We start from the raw sequence: 16712 nt of genomic DNA, 5'->3' as shown, positions 1-16712 counted from the left end.
GGGAGAGCGCAGGGGAAACTGAATAGGCCCCAGCCCTTCCCGGCAACTTCCAATCAAATCCTGGCTATAGCCTCCAAGGCCCTGACACCAAACTTCATTGCCCCCCTCGGGGGGGCATCTTTATAAAGATGGCAGCTGGGGAGGGAAGCGTTAATCCTCCTCTCCCCACGCCCTGTGATCTCCGCAACGATCCCCTCCCAAAGCAGCAAAAAGCCTTGAAAAATGCCTCTCATTGCAGCCAATGGGGAACGTTTTTCCAGTCTTATTGCCGTGGGGTGGGGTGGGGAGGGTGGGGAGTCTTCCTGTATGTCTGTGCTTGTATGCACGCGTGTTGTGGGTGAGAATGGGTGTATGTCTGGGTGTTATAATTGGAGGTACATGAGTGCATATGAGTTATGTGTGTGGATGTGCATGAGTCTCTCTGTGTGTGTGTATGAGACAGAGAGACAGTAGAGTGGCACCACCCAATTTCACTCTGGCCCCACCACCACTGGCACATGGCCCCCAGAAGGTTAGCCATGAAGCAATACAGGCTTTGACCTGAAAACGGCTCCCCACCCAGTATAAAAGACGGCTTAATTTATTCTCAACCACTGTTGGACATGGGGGCTTTCGGCAGTCCCCCATTTAGAAGCCATCTCAGTCCTTGCTGCTAGAAGAGGCTGATGGGCCTTTCTTTGCTTTGTGAAAGTCTCTTTGTTGCAGGGCTGCTGCACGCGGCGTGGACACCCCGGGCCTGAGGGCGGGAAGACTCCTGGGCCATGTCCGCCATGAACATCAGGGCCCCCTCCCACCCCACATCTTTCCTCCCGGGGATGGAGGGGGCCCAGGCATGGATCGGTGTTCCTGTCCTTGCAATGCACACTGTCCCTGCCACTGGAAGTACCGTCATTCTGTGCATCACAAAGATGGAGCTCAGCCTGGATCGGCCCATCTCCCTTTTCCTGGCTATGTTGGCTGTGACTGACTGGGTCCTCTCCACTTCCACCCATCCCCAAATGCTGGCCTTCTCCTGGTTCAATGCCAGGGAGATTGGGTGTCATGCCTGCCTGGCTCAGACACTCTTCACCCACGCTTTCTCTAAAGCCAAATACCTGTGTTGAGGGGCCAAAGTGCACTGTCAGAGCATACGATTTGCATGCAGGAGGACCCAGCTTGAATCCCCAGCTGCATCTCCTTTTAAAAAGATTCTGGGTGCTGGGAAAGACTGCAAGACTCTGAAAACGTAGACAGCCACTGGCAGGGAGAGAACGCTCTACTGGGCTACCTGGGCCAAATCTCTGTCTCAGTAGGAGGCAGCTGTCAGGGTGGACACTGAGTCCATAGAATCCCAGAGTAGTTCTGATTCGGAGGAAGAGCAGTCACTCCTGGGAGAGGAGCGCGCCCCTTTTTCTCAGGGCCCGCAGCTGACAGAGATTCCTCCCACCAACATTCCTAGATTAGAAAGCAGTCCAGGGAGTGACCCAGCACCGATAGCAGACTGGTTGGATGCGCGGCGCAGACGCAGAGAGCGGCGCCAAATGGAGAGCGCAGAAAGGAGGCGTAGCGCCCGGTTGGCGCTCAAAGAACGGTTGCGCCCAGAGGATCCAAGGGAAAAGGGGAGGGATTCTCCCTAGTCCTTATATTCAGGGGTCTGCCAGTAATTGCCTTGCAAACGGGGACCAACTGTTCCAACTTAGGGCATAGGGATGCTGCTGCTCAGATCTAGTTGCTACCTGTAGAGTTGTAAGTTGTAAAAGAAGAATAAAGCTTTGAAAAGAATCCCTTTGTCTGCGTCTGGACTTGGCTACTGGATTAGACTGAGAGAGCCCTCCAAGGAGCCCTTGACAGCAGCTCTGTTTTGGAATAGGGCATTTGGATGCCTGAGGCTGAGCATCGAAATGGAACCTCGGCCTGTGGCAAACAGAAAATAATGCAAACTGTAATGGACAATTTGCCATGGATTCATGGCACCCCAGATTGGCTGCCTCCCTCTGCCTCAAGGTAACGCTGGGCCTGTTTTGGAAAATGGGGCTTAAGCATATTTCTTGGAAGGCAGCTTTGCTTGTGTTCCACTGTGTTTGCAGGCCACCGGATGCCAGGGGCAGGAAATGCAAGCGGAAAGGGCTACCTGAACGTCATGTTGCCTTGGAATGCCAGCGCTGTCCCATCCCATCCTGCCTTCTTTCTCCTGGTGGGCATACCAGAGCTGGAGGGGGTGCAGGGGTGGATCGCCATCCCGTTGTGTGCCATGTATGTCTTTGCTGCTCTGGGAAACAGCACCATTCTCTATATCATAAAGACAGAGTCCAGACTGCATCAGCCCATGTACCTTTTCCTGGCCATGCTGGCTGTCACCGACCTGGTTCTTTCCACCTCCACTGTGCCTAAAATGCTGGCTGTTTTCTGGCTAGGTTCCAGGGCAATCGATTTTCATGCCTGCCTGGCTCAGATGTTCTTCATTCACACCTTCTCATCCATCGAATCAGGTGTGCTCATGGCTATGGCTCTGGATCGCTACGTGGCAATTTGCTTCCCGCTCCGGCACTCTGCTATTCTCTCCTTGACTGCAATCGTGACACTGGGCAGCTTCATCCTTCTCCGTGGAGTCATCCTCATCTGCCCTTTCTCCTTCCTGGCCAGCAGACTTCCCTATTGCCACCACCAGTTCATTGCACACTCCTACTGTGAGCACATGGCTGTAGTGAAATTGACTTGCGGGAGCACCAGAGCCAATGTTGTTTATGGTCTCTTTGTGGCTTTTGTTGTTGTTGGATCAGATGTCTTCATCATTGCCACCTCCTATGCCATGATCCTCAGGACCGTGTTGAAGATCCCATCCCATGAGGCACGCCTCAAAGCCTTTGGGACGTGTGCATCCCACATCTGTGTTATTCTGTCATTCTACATTCCTGCTCTCTTCACTTTCCTCACCCACCGGTTTGGCCATGGTGTTCCCCACCACGTCCATATAATGGTGGCCATACTCTACCTTCTGGTGCCACCCACTTTGAACCCTGTTGTGTATGGGGTGAAAACCAAAATGATCAGGGAGAGAATTGTCACTATATTCCTTATTCCAAGAGGCCTGAGGACAGCATTTGTGGGGGCCCATAGCCCAACAGCAGAGCACATGCTTTGCGTGGAAAAGGCCCCAGGTTCCATCCCAGACATCCCCAGTTAAAATAATCTCTTGTAAAGGGGTGGGAATAATCTCTGCCTGAGACTCTGGAGAGTCACTACCAGCCACAGTAGATATTACAAGGCTAGATGGACTAAGGATCACAGAATATTTATACATCGCTTTGAGAATCATAGACTAGTAGGGTTGGAAGGGGCCTACAAGGCCATCGTGTCCAACCCCCTGCTCAGTGCAGGAATCCGGATGCTCAGATAGTCTGTGCATCTTGTCTTAGATCTTTTGCTGGCACAAGGCCTGCGTAAACAGAAGTGACTGTGGACTAGTAAACAGTCATTGCCTCTATAAGTAGCAGTTCTCCAGTAGTGACAACCATGACTTTCCACCTTCCCCTTTCATCCATTTTTGTGCAATAAATATGCATTTGTTTCCCATTTGTTATGCACAGTCTGCACATCTTGTGCTCGTGGAAGAGCTGCTGTTGTGGAGGCTGTTGTTCAGTCGTGTCCGACTCTTTGTGACCCTGTGGACCATAGCACGCCAGGCCTTCCTGTCCTCTGCTCTCTCCCGCAGTGTGCTCAGGTTCATATTCATTGCATCGGTGATGCTGTCTAGCCATCTCATCCTCTGCCATCCCCTTGTTGTGGAGGTACTGTACTGCAAGGAGATATTTCATGAAACAACAGAAGGGGAAACAGAGACTTAATCCAGTCAAGATAGATGTCAGTAGACAATCTGACCTGGGTAATGTAATGTTACCTGTTCAGGATGGGGTTGTGCGCCCTCTGAAGGAGCAGGTTTGCAGCTGGGAGGAATACTCCTGGATCCGGCCTTGCTCCTGGCTGTCCTAGCACCACTGCCAAATCCCCCACTGCCTTTACTCCACGCTCCCATCCCCAGAAATCCTCATATAGATTTATTTACTTGATTTGGTTTATACCCCACCTTTCTACCAAGAAAATGACACTCAAAGCGATGTACAAATATAGATAAATAAACACTTGATTAAAACAATAATAAAATACATTAAAAGTTATGATATGGATACATTTTGTATTGGAAAGCTCTTTAATATTTACTGATGTAAATGTTCTTTTAAATTACTTACCTACCTCTTGGAATGTAACACATGATCAGCGTACATGAATCTTTTACACCCTTTTGGTTGCTAAAAGACTGATACTATGATACTGGAAGGATAAAAGCTCACCGCCTCTAATCCAATGGACTGAAGACTTAACAACACTAGCAACATTTGAAAGAGTGGTATATAGGCATAACCTGCAAGTGGACTTATATTTGGATATCTGGTCTGCTTTTACTGAAGTTTATGTGTAACCTATTTTTCCCCTCTTTTTTCTTCTTCCTAGACTATTGTAATATTTGAAACTGAGAATTTTATGGCCGCCTTGAGTCCCAGCATTGGGGAAAAGGCGGGATATAAATAAATATAATAATAATAATAATAATAATAATAATTTTAGAATATATTGTTATATTTTAATTTTTTTCTGGTTTTGTTAAGTTTTTTGTTTGCTTGCTTGTTTTGTTTTGTTAAAATTCACAATAAAAATTGATTAAAATACATCAGAAGCACAATGGAAAACACAACAACAGCAGAATAAAAACAGCACCCAGCCCAACAGACCAGCTTACGTGCCGAAGGCCTGTTTGAACAGAAACAGCAGGAGAGCAGCAGAGAGGAAGCCAGCCTGGCTGGCCTCCCACGGCAGGGAGTTGCACAACCTGGGAGCAGCCACTGAGAAGGCCCTCTCTCGTGGCACCACCAAAGCTACTTCTGAAAGCGGCAGTGCCAAAAGAGGGGCCTCTCCCAAAGACCTTAAAACCACTCTTTCCCCGCTGCTGCTACCAGTGAGGAAAGAATGGTCTGTATCAGGTTCCGGGGGGGGGGGAGGCCCTCTCTCCCTCCCCCAGAAACCCTGTCGTCTGTCGGGAGTAATGTGGGTTGGCAAGCGAGCAACCCACGGTGGCTTATCTTCCGGGGTGGCTTCGCCTTAGGTGCCAGCCAGCCCACAGAGCCCTGTTGCGGCTGCCTGTCGCCGCTTCTCAACTCTTGCCTTTCTTCAAAGAGGAACTCAATTGTCACGGCAGCATGCCCACCGAAATATAACTGCAAAGCTTAACATGTGGCGACCACTGCACAACGCGCATATATGCGCAAGATAAGAAATGAGAAGAGTCTAATTCAATCTTAGATTTTATCCACTGGTTTCACTTCTGACCTAGGGAGATAAAATTTAAAAGTTCTGTTGAAAGACATCAGACCCACAAAGCATCTTTCCTGTAAAATTTAAAGCTACTGTTCTCCTGATCTGAGGCTCCTGCATATCAATTCCACCCTCTATCAAGGTGTTGCAAAATTAAGATTGTAAAGCTAAGGTTACTTGTGAGAAAGCCCCACTGAACTCAATGGATTTTTCTTTTAAGTAAGCTTGCATAGCTCAGTGCTGAACCCATCTGTTTTGTCAATCCCAAAGTCTTGGAGGGAACTGCTTGACTGATCCCAGCTTAGTTCTTTATTCTGCTGTGTCATTTCATTGCTTCTAATTGTTTATTATTGCATGTTTATACTGTAAAATGCTTTGTAAATTAATTTTGGGAAGTGGTCCATAAATGCAGTTCTTGAAAAGCTGTGATAAATCCTTCTGTTTCTTGCTGTAGGCTGACCTGCTTTTAGCCACCTCACTAATGAGTTTGCCCCAGCATTTGAAGTCACTAAGAAATGCTTTCGCCTGTGCTTTACACACCCATCCTCGGGTCATTGCACAGGATGCTTCGCGATGAAGTTTGGATGCCGTATATGTCAGGAAATCAGAAGGGTGCAGATGCCCAGTTCTTAACAATGGGCGTTGGGGCTCAGTAGTGTCCAGGATCCAGACCATTCAGCCTAAAAGCCCCGCCTCTTAATCCCGTCCTGTGGGCTCAATCTGAGGGAAAGGTAGTCTGCACCAGCTCAGAGACATCTCAGAGGCACTCTTCCTTATTATTGCCTCACAATCCTCAGGGCTGGGCCTTGCGACTGAGTCTAGGGCTGAGGCAAAATCCGTCCTCCAACGTTGCGTCCTTTCCTTGTGGACCCAGGGTGAAAAGGTATGGATGGCAGTAGAGCAGGGGCCTCAAAATGGCAAACTGCCCAAAGCGTCACCACAAAACTAATCGGAGGGAGGGTGCAGCTTCCCACCCTAGTTCAAGGCTAAACACCCTAGTTGTTTAGCCTTGAGAAGAGAAGACTGAGGGGAGACATGATAGCGCTCTTCAAGTCCTTGAAAGGTTGTCCCAGAGAGGAAGGCCAGGATCTCTTCTCGATCATCCCAGGGTGCAGGACACGGAACAATGGGCTCAAGTTAGAGGAAGCCAGATTCCGGCTGAACATAAAAACTTCCTGACTATTAGAGCAATGCGACAATGGAACCAATTACCCAGGGAGGCGGTGGGCTCTCCCACGCTGGAGGCATTCAAGACAAGGCTGGACAGCCACCTGTCGGGGATGCTCTGACTTGGATTCCTGCACTGAGCCGGGGGTTGGACTCGATGGCCTTGTAGGCCCCTTCCAGCTCTACTATTCTAAGATTCTACGGGGTGCTGGGAAGGGAAAAAATGGCGGGCCCCTTCCTCTAAGATTCAGGGGAGCACCATCATGGGTAGCACCAGGATCACAAAAACAAAAACGGAGAGCAGAGGGCAATTTGGGGAAATCTCCCCCTGGCCCAGCAGCCACCTTCGTGAATTTCTCCAAATAGTTCCAGGAAGTACTTTTGGTTCAGCCCCAGTTGATTCACACAAATAGTCAAGCCAACATCGCTGTTTTTAGCAGATGGCTTCTTATTTCCTGAAAAGGGAAGTGTTGGGGTCTTAACCTGCCTAGCAGCCAGGCCCTTTAAGTGGGGCGCCCAGCCCCAGCTGTGTGGGAGTCAGCCATGCTAAAAGGAAAGCCACTCTGCCCATGGTCAAAGACACTTGCGTCTTGATGAGTACTTCCAGCTTCCAGGACTGACCCCTGGCCAAGTGTAGCCACTGACGGACCTTGGAATATGGCCCGGACAGGCCCCTTCCCTGACAGCTGTGCTGGGAATCTGTGCCTAGATGGTGGTGGAGACCCACAAGCAGGGCCAGTGCCCAGAGTAGGCACTATGGGGCACCTGCTGGGACCCACCCTCCTGCAGGGAGCCCACGCGACTGCCACCCTGCTTCTGCTCCTCCTCCTCCTCCATTGCCTGTTCCCCTGCCATCGATGAGCAGGCAAGCCATGGAAGGAGCAATGAAGTGCTCTGTGAGCACGTGTGTGGATCGGGCCCAGCAGCAGAGGGCAAGAGAACAGGTAGGGGGACCTCCACAGCAAGGGGAGGGGGTGTGCAGTGAAGAAGCCCAATGAAGACACTTTGCCCAAAGCGCCCCCCACCCCCCACCCCCCGAAGCCAGCTAAGGATTCCTGAGTTTTGTACGGTGTGCTTGTTCTGATAAGAATTTACTAAAATGCAAGAAATGTCTTTACAAACATGATGGAAAGAACTTGACATGAAACAAAAAATCAAATGTTGGAGAAAGCAAGACTGGCAGATGTGTCCATTCCCATGAGGAAGAGGCCTTACAGAGAGAAAAAAGCCCAAATCACTGATCCGGAGAGACATCTTCCAAGGAGGCCGTTCAGAACCACAAGGGCTGCCTGTGCACAGCCCAGTGGGGAAGAAGGGAGGCTGCATAAATGTTCTCCTCCATGCCTCCTCGCATAAGGACAGAAGAGGGCAAAGGTCGCCTAGCGCAGCATCCCGTTTCCCACGCGGCGCAGCCAGAGGCGGACAGGTGTAGGCTGAGGGGTCTTCCTGCTGCTGCTGGGTTTGCTGCAAGCACCAGCCGGCCGCGCAGGACCTCGGGTGAGTGAGACGCGCTGCGTCTGGCACGGATTGCAACGGCTCACACAAAAAAGCTCCACAGCTTGCTTTTGCGGTCACCAGAGCACTATGCAGAGGTACAAGGATTCAGCTCTGGACCAGCTTCTGTTAAGTTGCTCATTAGTTCAGGCCTAAATAGAAGCCAGCTGGGATCTTGATCGTCTGGGGTGGGTGCTTTCCAGAAGGTAAAAAAAGAAGATGCATTCAGGCACTTTTTTTGCTAGGAAGAAATGTGGCTTCTAAATGCTATACATTTAAATACGTGAATGAAATTGTAAGCTTTAAAGCAATCTCCCTCTTCCCCCACCCCCCACTCTCCCCTTCTGTGTGTGTGTGTGGGGTGGATGGGGTACATCACCGCAAAGGACAGTTTTTATAAAGTATTATTTCAGCAGCATTCTGGGTCTTCAGAGGTAAGAAAATTCCTATGCCCAGAAAATTCTAGGAGCGACTGATGTTGGAACAAATATAATGTAGCGTTTAAACATATTTAGTGCAGTTGCAGGCTGGTGAGAAAACAATGGCAAAAAACATTAGGACTCCCAAATTAGGATTTGAGACAGTAACGCAATTCTATTAGGATATGTCAGGAATTGGGAACATACCATCCATGCGGGTAATCAGATGGCACTGATAAAACATTTCACACGCCAAGCATCAGGGGTCGGGGGGGGAATGCCAATGATGCGGAAGAAGCTGGGCAGATGGTGAAGACTACGGTGATCCTGCCCGTCCTCCGTGGAACTCAACATGGCGGACATGGGGGTTCCCGGGCAGTCTCCCGTTCAGCCTCTGGGCAACGTGGACCAGCGCAGGTTCCTGCTGCATCGCCACTGCCTCCAGACAGGACCCCTGGCTCATCACGGAGGAGCTTCTTCTCCGCCTCGTTCTGACTGCAGACTAAGGGAAAGGCGCCTGAGGTGCCCGAGCGCTGGGAGGCGAGGCAGGAGAGGGGAAGGGTTCTGTTTCCCTCCCTCCCCACACAGCCCTTTGGATGCTAAAATTAGTCTTCCACCCCACAGATGCCTGCCCAACAGGCATGGCTGCCCCTATTGGGCTGGATCCAAATTTAGGCTAGATCTGCACTGCTGCTTTATAGTGGTATTGAAGTGCACTGATAACTGCTGGGGTGCATCACACAGAGGATCTCTACACCTCACGTTTATTGCGCATTCCCGGTTGCTCACTCACTGAATTGTGCGGGTCCATTATATGATGCTGTTGTTGTCCAGTCATTATTCCACTATTTCCTCCCACCTATCCCGTGTTTTCCTCAAATGGAAAAAATTGGGTATTTTTCCAGATATGCGCAAATGGAGCGCCAGGCCCTCCCCGCGTATTTCTCGCCTGGCGTGAATGAACCACTGGGTGTGGTTGTTGGGGGCGTGGTCATGATGTCCAAGGTGGCGACAAAGGTCTGATGGGCGTTCAGCCTTCCCATGCCTGCGCCATTTTGCTCCTTGCCATTTTCAGCCTGCCTGCTCAAAACAGAGCGGCAGAACAGCAGAATGGCGGAGCAGCAGCGAGGGGGGCAGCAGAGCAGAGGAGCAGCAGAGGGGCTGAGTGGCAGGGACTGGCCGAAGGCATGGAAGAGGGAGGCGAGGCCCGGCGAGATTGTGGGGGGGCTGTCCGTGTGTCAGTCCCCATCCACCAGTAATGTGCAAGGGGAGGGAAAAGGGCAGGAACCCAGGAGCAAGCATCGCTGAACCTGGAGTGTGTGCAATGCCTTTTCACGGAAACATAACACTATGGGAACAGCCATCTACAGAGAAGGAAGCACGTGTAAAGGGAATCAGTTGTGATCCTACATTTAAAACGGAAGTGGAAAGCCCTGTTTTAAATGTAGGATTTTAGGCTGGTGTAGAAATCCCCACATTATATGTACTGCTGTCATAGTGTCATTTCCTGGTTTTTATTCCACATTATCCAACATGCTGCAACAGATGTCATGGTGTGTCCTACAAGGTACACACGCGCAAGAGGGATGTGGCATTACCATGATGGGATCGTAATGATAGGACACAACATGTAGGTCTGGCCTTTGTTGCTATCAGGTCCAAGTGAAATCAGTTGTCATAATTCATGTCCCATTCATTCACTAAGTGCAACTAACTAAATCAGGTTCCAACCCATTATGTCTAATTTGGTCTAAGGCTGCAGTCCTGTGCAGACTTTTTGGGGAGAAGGTGCAAGGGAACTCATTTCACCCTCTCCCATTCTTTCACCCCAGATTGCCTCTCCAGGTGTGGTGTCAGCACACAGTTTACTCAGCCACATGCTGGGACCCCAGCAAAGCCCACCAGCACTGATGCCAGCCCCCTGGGCTCCCCTTTAGTTAGTTTATTTTTATTTTGGCCCTGCAGTTACAGGAGTACCAATCCCGGGCACCTGGATTTTCTGTTGCTGGTGCCTTGTTGGTTTTCCCACAATAATTTCTTCACAACACATAAATCATGGCCATTGCACCATGTGAAAACTAACAGGGTATCACTGAGTATGCGTCACAGGCCCAACACCCCAGGGTTGGCACTGCTGCCCAGACCCCACTTGCCATTGCCTGGTAACTGCTGCTTGCGGGGGGGCACCAGGGGGTGGACAGCCTGTGGACTGCCAGGAGATGAGGGAGGGGCCTATGAGGGCATTTTGCCCAAGGCCCACTGAAACCTGGTACCAGCCCTGCCCCGTCAACTGATTTTCCCCTTTGGGATGACAAATGCATATCCCCCCTTGCAAACATGCATCTGGAACCCCATAATGGGAAAGACAACTTAAAATGGTGGGCACGGAAAGGGTTTATTTATTTTAGAAAAACATTACCCTGCTTTTCATTTAAAAACAAATCTTAAGTGAGAAGTCCCACCCATGCTTCTCTGCTCAAAACGAAAACCTACGTCTGTCAGGGCATCATCACAAGCATTTGTATGAAATGTGTAGTTTGTCCTTAAGTCTATGCTTAAAGGAATTCCGAATGGATACTAATCAAACGTGCACCTCGATACTGACGCAGCATGGCCGTGCCTTTGTACAAGGTGCTGCTTCTGAGTCTCTCATGTACCAAGTCCTCACCACCCCATTTTGTGGCTCTTCCCTCCACTACAGCCAGGAAGCCTATCTGTGCGTCACTGTCCCTGCACCGTGCCTCCAATGAGCAATGTCTGTGTTTAATGGGAGCCATGACAGGCCCTCCTCCTTTATCCTGCTGGGCATCCCTGGCCTGGAAGCATCTTACCACTGGCTCTCCATCCCTCTTTCATCAATGTATCTTATGACGCTGCTGGGAAACTGCACCGTATTGTACACCATCAAAATGGAGCAGAGTCTCCACAAGCCCATGTACATCTTCCTCTGCATGCTGGCTCTCATAGACCTGGCGCTGTCCAGCTCTACCCTGCCCAAGATACTCTGCATTGTCTGGTTCCGAGCTGGGGAAATAAATTTCAATGCCTGCATGGTCCAGATGTTCTTCATCCACTCCTTCTCCGTCATGGAGTCAGCTGTTCTGGTGGCCATGGCCTTCGACCGCTATGTGGCAATTTGCAACCCTTTGAGATATGATTCCATACTAACCAACCCATTGCTGGCCAAGATTGGCTCAGTGGTGGTGCTGAGGGGCACGGCTTTCATCACCCCAATTATCATCTTGGCGGCACGTCTTCCGTACTGCAAGACCAATGTCATTGGTCACACCTACTGTGAGCACATGGCTGTGGTGAAGCTGGCCTGCTCAAGCATCATTGCCAACGTCGTGTATGGGCTGTTCGTGGCCCTCCTTGTGGTGGGAGTGGATTTGCTCTTCATCACCTTGTCCTACGGCATGATTGCCAGGGCTGTCATGGCTCTGCCATCAAGGGATGCCCGCTACAAAGCCTTTAGCACCTGCGCAGCTCATATTGTGGTTATCCTGGTGTCCTACACCCCCGCGCTTTTCACTATATTAACACACCGATTTGGCCATCATGTGTTACCTCATGTTCATATTCTTCTGGCCAACTTCTACCTCCTCTTTCCTCCCATGCTGAACCCCATTGTATATGGGGTGAAGACCAAGGAGATCCGTGACCGAGTGACCCACATAGTTCTCAGGAGAAAGCGCCTTGCATGAAGGACTGCATAGGTCTACAAGAATATGCTGAATTCCTGTGAATAGGCAGATGCTGCTGATAGTAAAGAGATATTAAATAGTAGGAATGATGTACACACTCCTGCAGTCATAGCAGTGCACCATATTAGCCTTGTGATTGATTGGCTAGTAGTAGTTTCATGAACTTACTTGGTCTGTCCACCTCAGCATGTTTCTGACCAACATTTTTCTGATGGTGGTTTTGAGGTTGATGCGAGCAAACAGGCTGAGGTTTAATCTGGACAGAATGGAGAACAGGGAAACCAGCTACTCTGGACAGAGGTTTGGAACCAGCCTTAGAAAGGATTGCCTGCCTTCTGAAGGACCAAGGTTCAGTCAGGCAGTTTTCCTGAGCTCTGTACTTACTGGGGAAGCTCGGGAGGCCTTGGAAGCTAGGAATGTTTTTTACCTGCTGAGGCTGATGTTAGTACAGCCACTGTTACCATGTCTGGAGAGGACAGACCTTGCTGCAGTTACCCATGCACTCGTCACATTCATGTCGGACCACTGTAATGCACTTAATGTGGCTCTGCCTTTAAAGATGGTAAATCAATCAATCAATCAAGTTGGTGCAGGAACTCCTGCTGGTGTAAATGCAGCCGCCTAACAACTGGTAGGGGCTCAGCAGTCAGAAGATGGGACATGTATATTATACATTGCACTGGCTGTTGGTGCAGTTCTGGGCCCAATTTAATGTGCTGGTTTTAACCTTGAAAGATCTGCCAGTTTGGGACCAGTTCACCTGAAGGGCTGCCTCCACCAGTATCAGCTTGCCTGCACTTTGAGATCAGGCTCAGAAGCCGTGCTTGTGTGTCCGCCTGAGAGAGCAATCAGGCTGGCAAGCATGAAGAAAGGGGCCTTTTGTGGCAGTGGCCCCATGCCTGCGGAACTTTGTTCCAGATGAAATATATAATGCCCTATCATTGCAGGCATTCAAGCCGGCTCTAAAGACCTATTTGTTTACAACTGTCTTTGCTTAAATTGGATTGCTGTATATTGTGCTGCTGTAGTTTATCAGTTTTTATTTGATTTTACCGTTCCTACTGGGCTGAATGCTGTTTGTGATTAGTAGAATCATAGAATACTGGGGATGGAAGGGGCCTACAAGACCACTGAGTCCAACCCCCTGCTCAGTGCAGGAATCCAAGTCAGAGCATCCCCGACAGAATTACTGTTGGTTCTTGTTTTTACATCAATTGTATGTTTATGATGTTTATGGCTTATGGTTTTAAACTTGTATTGATACATTATTGTGAATGTATATGTTGGGAGCTGCCTTGTGAGGATTTGACCCTAAAAGGCAGCCTATAAAGGTTTGAAATATATCAATAGGTTAAAATGTAACTTGTCCATTGTGTGGCATTGAAGCTGAGTAAAAGGGAAAATGGAATTAGCTGAGTGGCAACCCAACACAAGGGGTGGTGGTGTCTCCATGGAGAATCTGCTGTCAGCTGTCTGTGTTTGGAGGTTGTTTGGGGCACACGACGTTGTGCCAGCTCGCAGCCATCCTGGAGATTTTAACGGAAAACCCAGTTTTTCTGAGACTACTTTTAGTCTGATTCTTTTCCATAATTCGGCTTGTCTGCACTTCTGTTGCAGTGTGTACCAACCCTCAGCATTTACTTTGGCATGATAGCCCTGCCCAGGAGTGTGTCTTTCACCTGGCCATGACCTCACTGACCCCAGTCAAGGGGTGTTCCCCTGGTGTTTCAACCATCTTGCAGCTGGCCCTTTGGGTGTTCTGAGCTACCTCATGGTATTTACTTCACCTTGGTGAACAAAGGGGAGACGAGCTCCGGTGCTCAGAAAAACAATATTTATTACGCTCGACATGTTTTGGAAGGTTTCCAAATGTGAAGTAATTATATGCGATTTCATGCCCCTGCCACAAGATCTATATTGGTAAGACCTCGAAACTTTTTAGAACTCTGAGTAGGAGAACATCTGTGCAACTTAAGACATCAAAGGGCAGGAGCACCAATGGTCAAGCATTTCAATGAGAAGCAACATGAACCAAATGACATCATTTTGGGGGATATCGAAAAGGCAAACGGGGATGAAAGATTATTAAGCAAAAGAGAACTGTTCTGGATCATCTCCCTAAAAAGTATGTGGCCCACAGGGCTTAATGAGGATTTGGATTTCTCAGGATTAAAATAAAGGCAGGAATAAAATTAGAGTCAGCCGAATAATGCACAATATAATGTAATAATAAAAAATGGAACATAGAAGATTGCAAGGATGTGTGACTCCAATCATCAAAAATACCATATGTGAAATGTTTCTTACAGTATAAGTTGTAATAAGAGTGGTACATGATAGCAGCACAATCAGTGTTCACCTTTAAATCGTTTTGGGAATCTAAGGCACGCTTCAGGCGTGAGCACAGCAGATGGGAAGGAGCCTGGGGGAAGGAAGACCAGCCAGCAGCTGCACCGGGTGGATCCTGAGCCTGCTTCTGCCCCTGCCAACAGGTACTTAAGGCGGGGCTGCCAGAGGCAGCGCCTCGCCGCGTCGCGCCAAGTGCGACGCTAAGTGCGCACTTAGCATCGCACTTGGAGTCACGTAGGATCTGAAGACTTACCCACCTGCCTCTCCAGAGACACCAGCAGCCACAGATACCAGCAGCAAATAGCAGCAGCTTTAAAGACAAGGGGGAAAGGGGCAAATGTGGACTTTATCTGCTCCTTTCTTAGCTGCTGTTCTCTTTTATCTCTTTTATCTTTTATATTGTTTTATACTGTTGAATCATTTTATACTCTAACATTTTAATATGTGCCTGGGAGGACTATTGGGCAACTCAGGGGGTCGGGGAGGTGCCACTATAACTGTGGTCACGGGCAGGGGGAGGTATGGCGTTGGGGGATTAACAGGCCAGCTGAGGAGAAGATGGGCTAGACACCTTACAGCTGTCCCCTCTTCTGGTTCTTCCCCCAACCTGATGGTTCCTGGCAGCCTTACCAGTCTGCCGTCGGGTCTGGTGGTGCTGCTGCTGAATGCCAGGATTCAGCATTCATTGCTGAATGCCCAAAATAAAATCTCCCTCATCCATGATTTGATTATGGATGAGGGGGCTGACCTGGTATGTATTACTGAGACCTGGGTGGGGGAACTGGGAGGGGTCACTCTCTCCCAGCTGTGCCCTCCTGGGTACTCGGTGTAGCACCAACACCGACTTGAGGGTCGGGGACAGGGGGTTGCCGTGGTCTATAGGAATTCAATCTCCCTCTCCAGGCTTCCTGCTCATTCGAGTGCAGATCTTGAGTGTCTGTACCTTGTGTTGGGTACCCGGGACAGATTGGGGATTCTGTTGGTGTACCACCCACCCTGCTACCCATCAGACTCCCTGCCTGAGCTGACAGAGGTGGTCTCGGACTTGGTGTTGAGGACCCCTAGGACGATGGTCCTGGGGGATCTCAACTTCCATGCCGAGGCCGCTGTATCCGGGGCGGCTCAGGACTTCACGGCCGCCATGACAACCATGGGGCTGTCCCAACATGTCATCGGCCCAACGCATATAAAAGGACACATGCTTGATCTGGTTTTCTTGACTGGGCAGGAGGATGGTGATCTGAAAGTGGAGGAATTAACATCTGTCCCTTTGTCATGGACAGATCACTTCCTGCTGAGGTTTAGACTCCTGGCAGCCTTCCCCCTCTGCAAGGGTGGGGGACCTATTAAAATGGTCCGCCCCCGGAGATTAATGGATTCTGATGGATTCCAGAGGGCTCTGGGGGATTTTCCTGCTGGTATGGCTGGTGGTGCTCCTGTCGAAGCCCAGGTCGCTCTGTGGAATGCAGAGATGACTCGGGCGGTTGACACGATCGCGCCCAAGCGCCCTCTCCCTCTGAGCAGAGCCCGGCCAGCTCCTTGGTATACACCTGAGCTGAGGGCAATGAAGCAAGAGGGGAGACGGCTAGAACGCAGGTGGAGGAAAACTTGTGCTGAGTCTGACCGAACACAGGTAAGAGCCCACTATCGAGCCTACTCTGTGGCGGTCAGGGTGGCAAAGAGACAGTTCTTTTCCACCAGCATTGCATCTTCTCAGTGTCGTCCAGCGGAGCTTTTCCGAGTGGTTCGCGGCCTGTTACATTCTGGGCCAGGGAGAGAGACGGTGGAACCCTCGGTAGCACGCTGTGACGAGTTTGCACGGCACTTTGAGGATAAAGTAGCTCAGATTCATCATGAATTGGACACCACCATTAATGCAGTTCCATTGGTAGAGGCGTTCAGAGCACCGTCTGGTCCAGTTTTATTGGATGAGTTTCAGTTACTGAGGCCTGAGGATGTGGACAAGGTGCTTGGCCAAGTCTGATAGACCACTTGTGTGCTTGACCCTTGCCCTTCATGGCTTATTAAATCAAACGATTTCACATTAATTTTTGTGAACCGCCCAGAGAGCTTCGGCTATTGGGCGGTATAGAAATGAAATAAATAAATAAATGAGGGGATGTCCAGCTGGGTCCAGGAGGTTGTAAATTCCTCCTTGAGAGAGGGAGTGGTGCCTGCCGTTTTAAAAGAGGCGGTAATTAGACCACTCCTGAAAAAACCTAACCAGGACCCA

At 49.8% G+C, this 16712-nt stretch overlaps 2 protein-coding genes across 2 annotated transcripts in view; both read left to right on the top strand.

Annotated features, from left to right (window-relative positions):
• Nucleotides 1-2119: 2119 nt before the first annotated feature.
• LOC146349199 (olfactory receptor 52R1-like) lies at nucleotides 2120-3163 on the top strand. Its single transcript, XM_084842124.1, has one exon. It carries the CDS (start codon nucleotides 2120-2122, stop codon nucleotides 3161-3163), a length of 1044 nt encoding a protein of 347 aa, XP_084698250.1.
• An 8016-nt stretch (nucleotides 3164-11179) lies between these two features.
• Nucleotides 11180-16712, top strand: part of LOC146349198 (olfactory receptor 52K1-like) — a 28282-nt gene continuing 22749 nt past the window's right edge. Inside the window, exons 1-2 of the mRNA XM_084842123.1 lie at nucleotides 11180-12083; nucleotides 12605-12657. Coding sequence (XP_084698249.1) covers nucleotides 11180-12083; nucleotides 12605-12657 — 957 coding nt within the window. The remainder of the gene's footprint in view (nucleotides 12084-12604; nucleotides 12658-16712) is intronic.

Source organism: Heloderma suspectum, chromosome 3, assembly GCF_057233095.1.
Source record: "Heloderma suspectum isolate Gila_16-S chromosome 3, 16-S_ref, whole genome shotgun sequence".
In the NCBI taxonomy this organism is placed as follows: Eukaryota; Metazoa; Chordata; class Lepidosauria; order Squamata; family Helodermatidae; genus Heloderma; species Heloderma suspectum.
Note: the sequence above shows the minus strand (reverse complement) of the source record. Positions and strands in the feature narration are given on the sequence as shown.